The sequence below is a fragment of the Peromyscus eremicus genome, chromosome X (genome assembly GCF_949786415.1).
Source record: "Peromyscus eremicus chromosome X, PerEre_H2_v1, whole genome shotgun sequence".
Taxonomy (NCBI): Eukaryota; Metazoa; Chordata; class Mammalia; order Rodentia; family Cricetidae; genus Peromyscus; species Peromyscus eremicus.
The window spans coordinates 114571781-114588539 of NC_081439.1; the positions used below are offsets into that span (position 1 = coordinate 114571781).

At 45.3% G+C, this 16759-nt stretch overlaps 2 protein-coding genes across 3 annotated transcripts; one reads left to right on the forward strand and one right to left on the reverse strand.

Moving 5' to 3' along the window:
- Positions 1 to 294: 294 nt before the first annotated feature.
- Positions 295 to 6178, forward strand: LOC131900207 (cancer/testis antigen 55-like). Its single transcript, XM_059251556.1, has 5 exons — positions 295 to 569; positions 2119 to 2224; positions 4201 to 4345; positions 5189 to 5301; positions 5990 to 6178. Exons 1-5 carry the CDS (start codon positions 295 to 297, stop codon positions 6176 to 6178), a joined length of 828 nt encoding a protein of 275 aa, XP_059107539.1.
- Positions 6179 to 15751: 9573 nt separating this feature from the next.
- Positions 15752 to 16514, reverse strand: LOC131899821 (WW domain-binding protein 2-like). Of its 2 annotated transcripts, XM_059251290.1 has the most exons (2): positions 16092 to 16514; positions 15752 to 15968 (listed from the first exon to the last, which is right to left on the reverse strand). In XM_059251290.1, the coding sequence occupies exons 1-2, from the start codon at positions 16512 to 16514 to the stop codon at positions 15765 to 15767; spliced, it is 627 nt and encodes a 208-aa protein (XP_059107273.1). In that variant the 3' UTR covers positions 15752 to 15764. The 2 variants fall into 2 exon arrangements, with proteins under 2 accessions (XP_059107273.1, XP_059107272.1); XM_059251289.1 differs by having other exon boundaries at positions 15752 to 16514.
- Positions 16515 to 16759: the final 245 nt, after the last annotated feature.

Consider the following 16759-nt stretch of genomic DNA (forward strand, 5'->3'; position numbering starts at 1 on the left):
TTAACCTTCTCAGTCATGAGACTCAGAGCATTGCAAAGGGCATTTTGACTCAGACCCTAAAACCCTGGTGGTCTCCAGTCGGCCATCCTGTTTGTGTGCCATAGCCCAAACCACTATACCAGGAAGAGAAGCTGACAAACTCACCCTGGTCCAGGTCCTGACTTTAAGGGCTCCACATGCTGTGGAAACCCTCTTAAGAGGGGCAAATGGCTAGTGGGTGTCAAATGCCAGTATCAGGGTCTGTTGCTCCATCTCACAGTTGCTGCTGTGCACAATCTCAACCCTGTGACATTGATGTCTGATGATGACCCTGAGGTCCTACTCCATAACTATGTGGACTTGCTGGAAATTTCTCAGGCCAGTTTTCCAGACCTCCAGGACAGTCCCCTGTCTGAGGCAGAGGCTGATCTCTTTCCTGATGGAAGCAGCCTAGTCACTAATGGAGTCAGGAGTACTGGAGCAGCAGTAACTAACCAATGGGACACCATATGGGCACAAGCCTTGCCACAGGGCACATCAGACCAAAAGGCAGAGCTGATGGGTCTCACTCAGACCCTACGCTGGGGAAAGTGAACATTTATACAGACTGCAGGTATGTTTTTGCTACCTTTCATGTCCATGTTATGATTTATGTAGGAGAGGTGTATAGCATGAATCCTAATTGATCTTAATAATAAAAACCCAGAGCCAGATATTGGGGTAACTGCTGAAAGATCAGAGAGACAAAGGAGCAAGCTATAGCCGCCTCTTACCTTGCCAATTCCTCAGCCTGAAGGTGGAGGGGGGCAAGTTCCTGTCTCCACCTGCCTTATATTCCTCTCTCTGCCCAGCCATATCACTTCCTGTTTCCTCCTCCCTAGTGCTGGGATTAAAGATGTGTGCCACCACTGCCTGGCCTCTGTGGTTAACTAGTGGCTAGCTCCACACTCTGATCTTCAGGCAAGCTTTATTTGTTAGGGCACCAACAAAATATCACCACAGATATTAACTGCTGGAAGAAAAACTCTAAAACAGAGAGGAAATTCTAGCTGTCCTTAAAGCAGTCTGGCTCCCTACGTAGGTAGCTGTTATCCATGACAAGGGGCATCAAATGGCAGCACACCTGAAGCTCAAGGAAACTGTAAGGCAGACCAGGTAGCCTGACAGACAGTAGAGATGCCTATGGAGCCCCTTTCTGTCTTGCCCACGACTTTTCCTATTTATAGATCCCTCCCCAGCTCCTCAGCTCTGAGAGGTGGCCACCTCTCTCAATGTCTCTCAGCCTCTCAATGTCTCTCCTGCACACAGGTCAACCCAAAGCAAGGGGTAAAAGGAGTTCCTGCTGTTCGTCTGAAGTGACTTGCCCCCGGTGAACAATGGGAAATTGACTTTACAAAGAAGAAAACTCCTCACATGGAGTATAAGTACTGTTAGTGTTTGTGAACACCTTCTCCCGATGGGTGGAAGCCTTTGCTATCTGTAGGGAGACTGCTCTGACAGTGGTCAAGACTCTTTTTACATCCCTAGGTTTAGGAACGAGAGAGGGGGAAGGATGCTAGAGGCCAGAGTGAAAGTAAGATACACAAAAGTAAGGAAAAAAAGCCTAAGGCCGAAAGGTAAATAGGATAGGTTCAGTTATGAAAAGATGGGTAGAAACAAGCCAAGCTAAGGTTGGACATTTATAATTAAGAATAGGGTAGTGGGCCCCCCCAAAGACCTTCCTATTGATGCACTCACAATGGGTGAGCAGGGCCAAATGCCTGCACCCAGGGCCTCTCATTGGCAGTGATGTAAGCATCCCATTGGCTTTCATTGGCTGGGCAGTGGAAAGAGGTGGACTCTTCCTGGAGAGGGAGCTTGAAGGGAAGCTGCCAGCAGCCAGGCCAGTACCCTGTCCCTGGCTCTCCTGAGGACTGCCCTTTAGCTAATCACTACCATTGCACAGGTCCTGAGAGTCAGAAAAGCAGGCCTGGTGATTCACTGTAACCCTCAGTGTTGCCCAGGCCAGTAGTGACACCACCATGATGAACCTTCTATGGAGGAGTTCTGTCATCTTTCAGTGGAAGACAGAGTCTGAAGAGACACCACAGGAAAAACCTGCAGGTATGCCTCTTAGAGTCCCTTTATCTGTCATTCAAGAGACTCCTCAAAAAGGGTCTCTCTCCACCATGAGGTGCACACTGGGACAAGTGTCATTGCTCTCGTGGAAGAAAACAAAACAACTCATATCCAAAAAGCAATCAAGGTATTCCTGAATTCACCCAGAGTCTCTTAACCTAGTGCAATTTTGATTTCTCCCTTGGATTAAGACAGACATTAATGTAGACATAGAGTGAGTTTCATAGGTTTGTCCTAATATTTGAGAGGCAGATGCAGATGGAATGTCTCTGAGTTCAAAGTCGACTGGCTTACATAATATGTTCAGGTCATCCAGGATAACAATATAAGGCCTTGTTTTAAACAAACAAACCACCTGATAAATGATTTTTGCCTTACCTATTTGCTCATTTAAGTTTTATGTAACATAGTCTTATTCTCTCTATCACATATCCTCAAATTGACTGTGATCCCTTGGCTAGCCTCAATCTTGCAGCCATCCTCCTTGGCTCTGACTCCAACTGCTGGAATTACAGGCCTCATCTACTGTCTATATTCACTCCTATTTCTTTCAGGGATCTATACACATATTGGCATGTAAACATTCAAGTCATCTGAATTTAATATAAGGGTGCTAGAGGATGCACACCTTGCTTTATAACTGGCTTCCAAGTGGTCCTATACCATGAATTGTACCATCCACTCTACTCCATTTGGTTGTGGGTACCAACAGTATCTTAGGATTTTTCTTTACAAGTCTAAGAATTTATCTGTGTTCTTTGCTATGATTGTTAATGGTATTTCTCAGACAGGAGCCAAGTTCTTCACTCCTCAGTGCAAAGGATCCTGGAGAAAGGACCACCCATCTGTCCTGATAACTGGTCATACACCGAGTGGCAGGTGGCAACAGCAATTAGTTAGGTTTTGAAAAGACATGCAACAGCCTTTGACATCAGTGGCTCCAGTTTCATCACGGCTCTGAGTACAATAACCAGCATGATGATTGCATCCAAAGTATCACACGATGAGAAACACAGCTCACTAATTATTATGCATGTACCCATTGTGATTCCAGATGGCCCTTTCTGCCACCTTTTGCTGTGTCTTTATGTGATATTTTGATAGCATGCACAATATTCCGTTTTGATTTTAAAACTGGTAACCAGTCACTTGTTCTGGACAGTGAAATTATCCAGTATGGTTTGTGGGAGATGGTTTTCTGCTTTGTGCTCATGTGGCTATTATATTTTTGTATAGAGAATGTACATTGTTTAATGAAGAAATGTTCAAAGGGAAACTACCTCCAGTAAGAATCATAATCCTCAATAAGCCAGAATAGTAGTATTCTTCCACACTTAGGTGACTGGAGCCCTGGCATGCCTTGTCTTTGCAATGTCTTATGATGGGGGTTATTTCTTCCACTTAATCTCCTGCTTCTGTACCCAGGCCCAGATAGGGAATAACATGCTCTCCCTCCTTGTTCTCCAAAATTGTGCTGCTCATTCTTGTCTCTGTCAACTTTATTCTACTCCACTCCCATCTCCCAGGTAACCCATTTCTCTTCCTTCGCATACTCCGCAAAGCCCATTTCCCCAATTACAACACCAATGTCACTCAGTCTAATTTTTTAACCTGTGGAAATGTACGAAATTCTTTTTTAATTTGAGTTATAGCCATGGCTATAGCGTGCTTAGAAGTATATTTTACACTATTGGATGTTGAGTTCCTGGAAAGCAAAAGCACTGTCTTTTTAAGGTCAGAAGGTGAGTTTGTGAGAACATTAAACATAGGTGTGAAATTCACAGTTGCAAGGCACTTGCCAATCCATGGAGCAAGCACAGACACAATTGATGTCATCATCTCAGATCCATGGTAGATCAGTAATGTATGGTCTAGGTTTGAGAACCTTTGCTTAAAAGATTTCTGCCACAGGAGTGCTATTTTGGCATGACTAATAAAGTCCAGGTCTCTGACAAGGAATCCTGTGTCCTGCAAGCACCCTTACAACTCTGTTAGGTCAACTCATTAAAATGCTGTTGTTTTCATGGGGCATCCTTGGTAAGTGTACAGTCTCCTGCCTGTAATTTTTATTTTTCCTTCAACCACTGTCTCCTTCTCTTATAGGTGAAAACTGTGACTAACCCTGTGGATGGTACTGAGCAATCAGACCTTGACAGAGAACTTTGTATTAAGTGTGTCAGCTCGGTCACACAGGACAGCATCTATATCGACAAGGAAACATCTTTCCCTGTCCATCTCTTTTCTGGAGGTAAGATTTATAGTTTTAAAAGCAAAGAGCAAGAGTGTGGGAAGTGTCCTTGAAATTGAAAGTGAGGTACCATAAAAATGGGGAAAATGGGCAATATTTTAAGTGGCACATAACAGTCCTGTCCTCCCAATGCCATCATCATGCATCCATGTGGTTTTCACTACTCAGTTGATTCATTTGGCTGTTTTGATTTCTCATACAGGGTTCCTCTAAGTTACCTGAAACTCACTATGCATCTGAGAATTGTCCATGACCTTAGCAAACCCATCCCTGACTCTTCTGAGTGCCTAGGTCATAATCTTTCTGCCACTGCATCAGGATACATGCAAAATATCATCAATGATAGCATCACACAAGTATAAGAGATTTATCTTGAACATACATCCACCATTTCAAAGCAAAAGTGCAGACAGGCCTCTTTCTTTCTGTGTCCTCTTTCCAGAATATTCATCAGATAGGCTCTCATATTTTGTCCCTAGCCTAGGTACCAAGGTTGACGCATGTGATCCTACTGTGTTCCTGGCTTCCATCCCCAAAAGAGATCTCAAAATGACCACTTGATGAGAAAATCCAGTACTCCTAGCTGTAACTTTCACTCTGAGACACACGGTTTTTAGTTATCCATGTCTGTGAATAAATCATTGTCGGAGAACCAGTGTTTAAAGGGCCTTAAGCATCCCTTCCTGTAGGAAGTTATTTGAGATGTCTGTGTAAGTATTTGAAAAAGTTACTTTGCATTCAGGAAATGTTTGTCAGCATATTGCGGTAATGGAGGGTCTTAGGTATTGTGACATGACCTGAGTGCCATAATATTTACACCTCTAATGTTCTTGGCTGTTTTAGAATTCATGCCTTGCAAAGGAGACTTGTTGCTGGTTGAGTATTCCATGAAGCCGGGCACTTCAAACATGAACATCCACACCATGAGCCACTTAAGCTCCCAGAATTCGGATGAGGTAATTTGCTTCCATGTTGCCCTTGTCATGGGCAGGTAGCTGCCTGTTCTTCCTTCCTGGTTAGTTTTTTTGCCCAGGATTTTGTTTGGTATTTTTAGTAGTGTATCCCCTGCCAAAGTGGACAAATTCACTGATTGAAAAGGAAATAAGCGGAAAATAATGTAGAATATACACATTGTTAACTCCTAGCTTGTGCACTTTACTTGATGTTAGGATGTTCTGTGGACAACAGTTAGAAAGCGTCTTGGCTGTGAGGCCATTGTGGGGAAACTTTGAGTGCACTGGGTTTGAAGTGTTCGGCCTGCTAATAAATGTGGATAAGACCTTGGTCAGTACAGCCTGAGAATGAGATGTAAAGTCAGGGAGGTAGAGTGTTTGGTCACATTGTGTAGCATGAAGATCATGTCTTCTCATCACAAAGGAGATAGAGTGTGAGGCCATGTTGGGTAGCCTGCAGGGCACATCGTTTCATAAGACACCCAATGTTTGTCTTATTTCTCTGATTTAATAGGAGTGATGTGGGATGGTGACTCATTGTGTTAACACAGTACCCAGGCATTCCCTGTGTGTCAAGGATGAGAATCAGTGATGTGTTGAAGGACCTGCTGAGTAGAGCCAAAGGGTTGTTGAGGGCCATCTGTGGTGGGTTATGCTTCTCCATACTCATTGCCTTCATTTTCCATCATAGGTCTGTGTTACCACTATTGATGGAAGAACCGGTGTGGTGGAAGCCAGTATGTTTTTTACTTTGGATTCTCTCCATTCTCACCCTGGTTATACACCCACGGAGTGGCCATTCCTTCTATCCAGAGCCAGGATGTTGTCTAGGCCCAAGTTGTTGCCAAGGGCCATGTCCGGGTCCATGGTCCCACTGTAGCTGGGGTCTGCATCAATGTCTGTGGCCTGTGCCACCATTTGAGTGAAATCAGAGGGCCATGCGGAGCCAGAGCCACACTTCACTGGCCCTGGGAAAGCTGTTCTTGCCTCTCAGTGGACACTAGAGCAAGAGAGCTGGCCCCTGCACTTGTGAGAGATAGCCCCACCACTCACCACAGGCAAGGGTGAACCCACTCTGATGGCATGCATGTAAGGGAGCTGACTCTGCCCTCCTCCAGAGGTGGGTGGCCCAGTGGCCTGGACTAACCAGCTCAGTTACCACCCAGGCCCGCAGCTGGGCCTTGGGTTGCTCCACTATAGCAACTACTCCATCTAGGACCTGCTGCAGCTTGTGAAGGGACTGGTCCTGTGGAACAATACCTGCAGGATCTCCAAACTCAGGGTGGCCACAGGGTATCCAAGAGGAGTTCCGGTGAGGATCCAGTGATGATGGTGTGCCAGAAACCAGAGGCCTGGAACCAGACCAGAGACTCATGGCAATGAACATTGGCTAGTAAAGCTGATTGGACAAAAGGCTCTATACTGTGTGACACACCGAGGTTCCCAAGGCCACCAGGACAAATGAAGAGGTGCTGGAGAGGCAGGAAAGTGAGAGGACCGAGCAGACATCAGAACAGACTGCTCAGTCTCCTCTAGAGATCAGGCCTCAATTTCAGTTTCCTGAGACTGGACAGGCAGTTTCTGAGGATGAGCCACAAACAAAGGGCAATCAATCACAGGAGCCCCTGACAACAGAGACAAGGGAGATAAGACAAACCAAGCCTGGGCCACTGAGCCAGCCGCCACAGTCAGTACATGCTAGGCCAGCCAGCCTCCCAGCAGCTCAAAGACAAAGCCAGGGACTTGTGCAGGCCTGCCCCCAAATGGATAACTGTAGCCGGACCGGCCTCTAACTATCCCTGGCCATTTAGAATGTTCTAAGATTGTCACTTGCTTGAGCCAATCACATCTAAAATGACCTAACTGCTCCAGGAACTCCCCTTGGCTATGCTTAAAAGGAGCCCACACATCCCTCTTGGGGACTTCTCCATCTTGCTTTTGTGTGGGATGGCAGGCCCCAGCATGCTGGAATAATAAATGCTCTTGCTGATTGCATACATGGATAGTGGTCTTTTGTGGGACTTTTCCAGGATCCTAACAGAAAGGAGAAAGGAAGAGATTTTTCGTTGTTGTTTTGGTTTTGGTTTAACTTGGGGGGATTTTTTTTTTTACTTTTGTATGTTTGTTTACTTTGCTTATTTTTTTTTATTTTCTTTTGAGATGTGTGGCAGGGGTGAAGGAAGGATATAGGGGAACTAGGAGTTGAGCAGAATTGGGGTGCATGATGTGAAAATCCCAAAGTGTCAATAAAGAAGTTAAATTTAAAAGTTTTTATTGTATTTAAATTCATTTGGTAGTGTCATGCAAACACACACACACACACACACACACACACACACACACACACACACACCCAAGATGTCACAGTGCTCATCTGGATGTCACAGTACAACCTGTGAGAGTCTGCTATCCCCTGCCGTATGGGCCCCAACAACTGAAATCAGGTCATCAGGCTTGATGGCAAACACCTTTTCAAACTGTTTCAATCTTATTTTGTGTTTACCTAGACACTTCTGAGACTCCTAAACCCTAGTAGCCACATATGCCTTTGAAAGTTTTGGGGACTGTCCAGGACCCCTGACAATAGTCTAGAAGTATTAACCAAAACAACTGATGTTTGTGCAAGCTTAAACATCAAATTAAAATAACCTTAGTTAGTTCCTCTTAAGGAAATGTAAATTAAAAACAATTGCTATGTAGTATCTGGAAATTTTTAGCTTTGCAAGAAAACAGATGTTACTAGGCTACCTCAAAACCATCACTGATGTGCTGCCCTAAAGCACTGATGTATTGTGGCCTTTTTCTTTCAAAACACCATACCCCATACCCCTGAGCTTGTGCACTGAGACATTTTGGAGGCATGAGCCTGATCTTGTCCTGGCCATTAATAAAAGGATTCATATTCTTTTATTTGGCTTAATCAGCATGATTGTCAATAACTGTGGATCATTTCATTTGGAGGCCTCAGCAGGATCTCTCATGGCCCACAGGACTCAGCTTCCCTCTATGCCTTCTCTTCCCAGTCAGGGAGAGGTCCAAAGAAGGCTCCTCCTGACAAATGTTCCAGGGTCCACTCATCCCCTGGGTCTGAAGAGGTCTGGAATGACTGCTGTTTTCCCAGAAACCAAAACCCACTGAGTCCTTCGGACACTCCTTGGAGGCTAGTCTGTATACTGAATTCAGTTCCGGTTCTGGTTAAAGAGAAATAGGCCCATTTGGGGAACCCCCTTGAGATTAAGGAGGGTAGGCCCATTTAGGGTCCCTTTAATTGTTTGGGAAGAAAACCTTCTGACAAAAAGCTCTTCCCTAATCCTATTGCACTTACTTGGGACACCAATAGTGTGGTACTTGGTCTTCTGGTCGGGCCTTTCCTGAGCTACCTGGTTTTGTTTTTGCTTGACTGAATGAATGGCTGTGTGTGGGTTATTGAATTCATACAGGGCAAGTTTGGCCTAAGGAGTTAAGATTTCTTGATTGTCCTGCTGGTGTTTCTGTTTTGTTCCCCACCACCACCACCTCATCACCATTTTCTGTTGTTGGTTCCCAGGAAAGGGAAGCTGGCCTACCCTCTGCATTCACTTGATTGACTAAGAGTCTGCCAGTTTCTCCAGATTCTGCCACTAAGTGGCACTATCTGAGAGCTCTTGTTCACTGTTTGTTAATCTTTTTTGTTTGCAAAAAAAAAAAAGTCTCCTTTCCTGTCTAGGAGGGGAAATTCCCAGGCATACTAATCTGCTCCTAATGCATACACACTTATGCACACTTTCACACACACACACACACACACACACACACACACACACACACACACACATACACCGTTGTACCTTGGATTCTCCCTTGCTCAAAGGACAGGGAAGCTGTGGAAGATCTTACATTGGCTCAGTTTCTTCATTGTAGGTGTTACTGGGTTGTTCATATTCATGTTGTACTTCTTCAAGTTACGTACATTTTCTCCTAACATGGGGACCACCAACTAAACTCTTACCCTTTCTGTGTATGCTAAAGAATTTCTCCCTAGAGTCTGGGGAAGAACATGGCAGTCCACTCTCAAAAAGAAGGCTGCACACTTACTGTGAGATTGACTGGCCCTCTCATGAAGTGGGGTGACCACTACCAGTTCCCTGGACCTTTGCTACCACAAAGGCAGTTTGGCTCAAGTTTACAGGGACCCACCCGGGCCACCCTGATGAGTTCCCTTATGTTGATCAATGTTTGACACCTGTTCAAAACCCACCCCGTTGTCTTAAGGGTTCTTCTTGAAAATCCTGCTGTTTCAGTTTCTAAAAATCTTCATCACCAGCCTCTGGCTGCCTATCCTGCCCCCACCTTCCTATCCTTCCCCGTCTCCTCCAGATTCACCCTCCTTCTCCCACCCTCAAGGCCCTCTGTCCCATCCCACCACACTCTGTCCACTTCTGCCCCTTTCCCCACGCTAACTGCCTTCACTTCCCTTTTTGGGTCTGCCCGTGTTGTTTCCATTCCCCTCTCCCTCTGTGACTATTACTATCCCTCCTCATGGAGAGAAACAGTTTTCCCACTTCCTCCACTTCCTTTGCTGCCCTTGGCTTCCTGCTTAAGAGCACACCATGTTCTGGACCAGACTCAGGTCCTGACCTCTGTTTTTCCATCGTGGCAGGCCCCACCACCTCCTGGGGCAGGGGCAACCGACTTAGAGGAAGGGTGTTGTCCTTTCCCGATCTATGTTTCTTTCTCTACTTTAGATCTGTAAAACTGGGAGATCCAGACCACTTCTTCCTTTTCTATAAGCCCCAAGTCCTAGCCATCCTCCTCTAATCTGTCCTCTGAACCCACTGCACCACCTGGATGGTTACCAGCAGCTCCTTCTGTTTTCTTAAAAGGAAAGGGATCAGACTGAGACAAAGACAGTGAAGGCTTTTTGGACAGGGCCACTGGTATAGATGCTTTAAAACAACTCACTCTTGAGGCAGCTTTCCCATCCAAGCACCCTGATTGAAACCTCAATATGTATGCTGGTTCCCAGGCCCTGGGACACTTTTCCCTGGTATGTTATGCCTGGAATTCCAAGTGCAACTTGAAAATCCACAACTTTGCCTAAGACCACTAAGGTTCTTTGGGCCCCAGAAGAGTTCCCTGGGGGCAATTCTTGAGCAAGGACAGGAAACTTTCCAAATTTACACTCTTTCGACCCACCAGATCGGGAAAATGCTAGGGCATTAAAGTTCGCTTTTGTCCCTTAATTGGCCCTGGATAAGCACAGAAAGGTTCCGAAAGCTAGGGGATTTTGCAGGGATGAATAGCTCCCAGCTCATCAAAATGGCCCAAAGGTTTTCAGTAACCAAGATACTGAAAGCAAACACAAGCTCTCTTCCAGTGAGGACTGACTTCATTCTCTGCTTTCTGAACTCGAGCCTGCGGTATAATTGCTGTCTCCTGACCTCCACCTTTGCTGCTTGGTGTCCAAATAATGGAGTCCTGGGGAGAGTTGCTCAAACATCTAAAGCATCTAAGCTGCTGTTGTCCATACTCACTTCTGTTCAGGAACTGAACAGGATCGGGACCACCATTAAGTCACCAGGAACACATTTCGGCCTAGACTCTCTCTGGGTTTCTAGATGGAAGCTTGGACTTAACTCTAGTCTCAGGCGACTTAAACCCTGTCACCCAGAAGAAGCTGTGGTGCTGGAGTGGAGTCATGTTCAGAGTTGTCTGCGCTCTACATGTACCCATGTGTTCCCCTAAGGCTATACACAACAGGGCAGGGACTGTGACAACACCCATAGCCGTGTGCATAAAGAATTGTGACCTTTGAGCTTCGGTGCATTTCCTGGACTATCACCTGGCACATAACATGCTACGTGCTTGGTTACACTCTATATACTACTTCTGCTGTGTGCTCACCTAACCTTCTACTTCTGCTGTGTGCTCACCTAACCTTATACCCAGAACAACATTCCAGAAAATCCTTTAGAAGAGGGGATGCTGTATGTCACTATCATACAAGCAGGATAACTGCAGTCTTCTTGAGACCAGTGGCATGTGCTTGAGAAAAAGCATTGAGACTGGGTTTGTTGGCTGAACATTCATTCCCTCATAGGAGAGAGAAGGGAGATTTGTTGGGCCCTCATCATTCCTGGCCAACCGTAGGCAATTCTATTCCTAATTGCATGTGGCCTTGGAGCCGCAGGGAGTGGTTAGAGTATAAAGGTTGGGGATACTAGACAAAGGGGACTCCATCTATGAATGCATGGGGAAGCCATTATCTGTACTGGGTGAAGGCTTTCCAGTGTGGCTGCTTTGGGGTCAGTAATGGCTCACTCATGTTCTGCAAGTAAGCCTAATGAGCCCATTGGTTCCCCCAGGGTGATTTGACCTTAAGAAATGGGATTAGATATTGCCTCGTCCCCAAATGACTTATCCTTTGTGCCTTGTGATTGATAAAAAAATGTACTTATCCTCAAACCAAAACCTACATTTTGTTGTTTTCCAAGACAAGGTTTCTCTGTGTAGCCCTCAGTGTCCTAGAACTTACTCTATAGTTTTTTAGTTAACACACATTACATTACTCAGGTTCAAGTTTTTCTCAAGACTCATCAGAATATCATTTCTTAAGTGTCATATTTAAGGAAAACAAAGCACGTTGGGACTTCTACTTTTCCATATTATTACTATTAAATATTTAACTATCTATAATTTTTCCTTGCAACAGAGACATTTGGTTTTTAATTTCACTATGTATGCTAGTAAGTAGATTGCCGTTCTCCATGTCCTCCAAACCCTAAAACACAAAAGAATAGCTCAGTTACAAAACACATTTTCATCACAGGCTCTAAAGTTGAAAATTACTTTTCAAAATTAAGAAACTGTTCATATTCAAATAATATTCATTATCTATTCCATCTTCATAAAACATTGTAATATGGGACTAGAGAGATGGCTCAGTGGTTAAGAGCACTGGTTAAGAGCATCTTCTAAAGGATCTGGGTTCAATTCCCAGCACTCACATGGCAGCTCACAACTGTCTGTAACTCCAGTTCCAGGGGATCTGACACCCTCACACAGACATACATGCAGACAAAACACCAATGTACATAAAATACAAATAAACAAGTAAAAATGAAACATTGTAATACATAAACACCCAAATTCATACCATAAAGAAGTGTGTGTGTGTGTGTGTGTGTGTGTGTGTGTGTGTGTGTGTGTGAACAAGGAATCAAAGGCAATTATAGCATGATCAAAAGTAGTCGTATGTGGACTAATAGTTTAATGAGATGTTAGGGTAGGATAGAGCAAAAAAAAGTGCAGCCACAGTCACCCTGAAGCTCAGTGGAGAGCATAAAGAGCCCAACAAGGACAAGAAACAAAGCAGTGCACTTCTCAAACGCAGGGTGGGGCTGGGGATTTAGGTCACTTGGCAGAGTGCTTGCCCAGCGGGAATGGCGGAGTGCTTGCCCAGTGGGAATGGCGGAGTGCTTGCCCAGCGGGAATGAACCCTGCGTTTGAGACTGAGCACAACATCAACCAAGCTGTGGAGCATGCTTGAAATCTTAGCACTAGGGAGGTGAAAGCAGAAGGATTAGGATTTCATGGTTCTACTCAGGTATATAAGGAAGACCAATGCCATCCTGAGCCGCAGAAGATCCTGTCTTTAAAAGGAAAGAACAAAAATGTGTAGAATTAGAAACACTAGAAAATCCAAAAGTCCAATCAATAAATATGGTGAGTTGGGGAATTTCTGATAAGGTTCTCCAATATCAGGTTACAAAAACAGTCAATGTGAATAAAGATAATGAAATAATCTCTAGTATGAGTCTGTTTCCAAGTCATATAAAACAAGAGGTACATTATGGTACTTTGATTTTTACAGGCTCTTGCTGTGTAGCCCACCTAGCCTCCAGCTTCCCAGCCTTCACTCTCAGGATCCCCACAGCTGTCATCGTGTGCCTGTACCACTGGACCCAGCGAAACCTTGAAGTTAACTGGACTAACATGCCATTTTTTACTTGCTATTTAAGGTGTACTACTACGTAAAAACTCTGGAGAGACATTAAAAAATAATAACACAAGATAGCGAACCCCTCTTAATGGAAAAAATGTAAACAAAATAATTCAAACACTCCATAACTGGACTGGAAATGAATCTATTTTAGCTATAGTATAGAAAATGGAGTGATTCCAACTAGATTGGCAAAAGTATAAGGCTTCAAAAATAAAGCAATTAAAAATATTCTAGGGAAAGAGTGAAAACATAGAAAGGAAGTACCCAGAGTGTGGGGTTAGATAAAGCAATTATGTAGAGGGATGAGGTTAATGAGTAGATGTAGTAAATGGAGGGGATCTTGTAGAATGGAAACTTATAGAGTAGATTTGCAGAAAGAAAGAGATATCTTACATAGCTTACACAGCAGACCTATGGAGGATGGCCCGAAGAACAGAGAGAGAACAGGGAATTGGCTAGAGTTCATAGCACCAAAAAATGAAAAGGAACCAATTCTCTGCTGAATACATAAATAGTGTTTTAACTAAAGTACTCCTTTGTGCACCTTGGACACAGGGCCCATAGGACTCAAGCTCGATCTGACATGATGATAGCCTCCTCCCTGAGAACTAGATTTCATGGTACCAGATGATGGCAGGGAAGATTCCAAGGGAGAGAGGCAGCCAAGAATCATATTCGGCTCTAATGAGTACGAACCACAATAACTAGCAGCATGGCACAATAACCCCCAAAATGCAACCGTGGCATGAAAACCTTGATGGTAACCAACAGCTCTCTAACTGGACTTAAGACCTGCTCTTTGATGTTTATGCAAATTAGTACAAAGTTCTTCAACAGTGTCCTAAAACTACTATTTAAACCTTGACTTACTAATATGGACAGCTACATACAGATAATCATATAAACCTGTAAAAACTTTAAAGATTTCATCATTGATTTGTATGGGTGTGTCTATGTACGCACACATGTGCATGTGAGTTGTTCATGGAGGCCAGGAGAGGGTGTCAGATCCCCTGCAGCTGGAGTTGTGAGCCTCTTGGTGTGGGTGCTGGGAAGCAGATTTCAGGCTCCTGAAAGAGCGGCAGGCACTCTTAACTGCTGCGCCATCTCTTCGGCCCACGAATCTACAAATTTTAACCTTTACTTATCTTTTGTGTCTGGACTCTCTTTTACGATTATAAATTGGCATATAAAATACTTTTGGTCACTGTAATTATACTAAAATCTAGTATGTCAGAAAAATGTTTCTATAATACATTTAAAAACCAAAATATTCAATAATCTCAGTTAAGCACTTCCTTATTTAACAAATACTGAGGACACAAGGACAAATGATAATGGTAAAATGATGTATAGACTTATTACTTGCAGTTAAACAGAGAATAAAGTGTTAATACTCTACGTGTTTGATGCATAAGCACATTTCTCTTCCAGTTACTTTATTTTGCTATTTCACAGTTGAGCAAAACAAATCAAGGTGCAAACAGGGTTTATTTCACATTAATATATTAATGGATTTTTTTGTGTATGTGTGTGTCAAATAAATAGGGAATTCTCTTTAAATAACCATCTCCTCAATTTGCGTCCAGGAACAACAAGAGCAAATCTTAATGCTTCCAGGGGGTGTGAAGCTTCCAGGGGGCAGATGGCAGCTTACAGGTCACATGGCTGGAGGTGCTCCTTCCCAGACCAAAGGGACCCATCGGACAGACATGCATTCTCTAACGCTCCTGTGAAGAAGCCCCTTGCAAAGGGGAAAGGAGAAAAAGGGAAATAATTCCCAGAAACACTAGAGAGGGGCTTCCTCCCGGCCACAGTGGCTTTGCTTCTGATGCGGCCAACTGCTGGAAGCTCAGGGTAAAATTCCCAAAGCCGGAGGCAACAGAAGGAAGCAGGCTAGTATGGCAGGCAGGGCGAGTGTGACTGAGGCCAGAGCCGGCCAAAGGGAATGTGGACTCAGCATCTGCTGGGACAGTGGCCTTCCAGGGTCAGGCACACACCAGGGGAAGGAATGTGAACACGGCCTGGCAGGGCCCGAGGGGGAGACACAAGGCTGGTCGGATAAGCCCACAAGGTGGAGTTCAGTGGCCATCAGGCTGAGGGGCTGGGCTGTGGTGGAGAGAGGCCAGAGTCCCCCTTTAGTGGAGCTACTACAGAGAGGAACGAGGGGTCATCCCGCGCTCCTGGGAGCCCCAGAGGTGGTGAGAGGGAAGCTAGACAGAGCAGCGCCACAGGCTGAGCTAGTGTGGGGAGCTGGGAGGCTCCTCTCAGAGGCCCGGAGCCCTACCCTTCCACCAGGGCTAGTTCCTGCTAACTGTTTATAATCAGGCCTGGGGACGAACAGGGCCCTCCCTTTCCTCCCAGAGTCCCAGATGCAGCTCCATGGGAGGCCCAGGAAGGGGTCATCCTTAAGAGGCAGGGAGGTGAGCAGGGTCTACTGGCTGTTCCTGTCTTCTGGGGAGTAGTAGGGTGGCAGAGGAGGCTAGTTCGTGGGCATGTAGACACTGTGTGGGTTGCCTGGGTTGTAATAGGCGCTGGCAGCTGGTTCTGTGGCCTTGGCCTCAGCTGCAGGAGTGGAGGGGGCACTGGGGCCCCTGACTGGAGGCTCCCTGGGCCCAGGATAGGGTGGTGGTGGTGGCTGTACAGATCCCATGGCCCCGTCCATCATGGGAGGTCCTGGATAGAACTCAGGTGGGGGCGGTGGATAGGGGTAGCCAGGAGGGCAGGGGTACATTCCATTGGCGACTGGTGAGGGAAAGACATAGGCCCCGCTGGGCATGTAAGGGTACCCACAGGCTCCATTAGGGGCTTCACTTCTGGAGGCTTGCGATGCCACCTGGAGCACCCGCTGCCCAAACTCAATGGCGGCCCCTGCTGTGAAGGTCAACTTGTAGGAAGCAGAGCCTTCCCAGCTACCTCCTGCTTCAGCCTTCACTGTTCCCTTAATGAAGTCTGCGCCAAAAACCGGCTGGATGATCTCACAGACCTTCATCAGATAAAAGGGCATCATGAAGGACTGCATGGCACCCTTCCCCTTAGACAGAAAGATGACCCGGTATGGTGTAAGGTATGAGGTAAGGTAGACGATGCCTTTCTTGGTCCCTTTGAAGGCCTCTGGCACATTCTTCATATCATTGAATGTAAGCTCCACATGATCATAGGACCTTAGAATGCTCTCACTGGTATTGACGATCACTCCGCCACGCCCTGAGTGATTTTTGTTGAGCGCCATAGTCTCTGCCACTCACACATTTCTGACAAAAGTCTCAACATAGTACTTCCTGACTTGAACACGTCCCTGCCAAAATCATGAGTGATATGCCAATTTCCTTTTCACTCCAGGCACAATAAATTAATTCGGAAAGTAGTTAAAATTCTGAAATGTATTAAGAATACATTACGGGGCTGGAGAGATGGCTCAGCCGTTAAAGGCTAGGCTCACAACCAAAAACATAAGAGCTGGCTCCCAGCACCCAC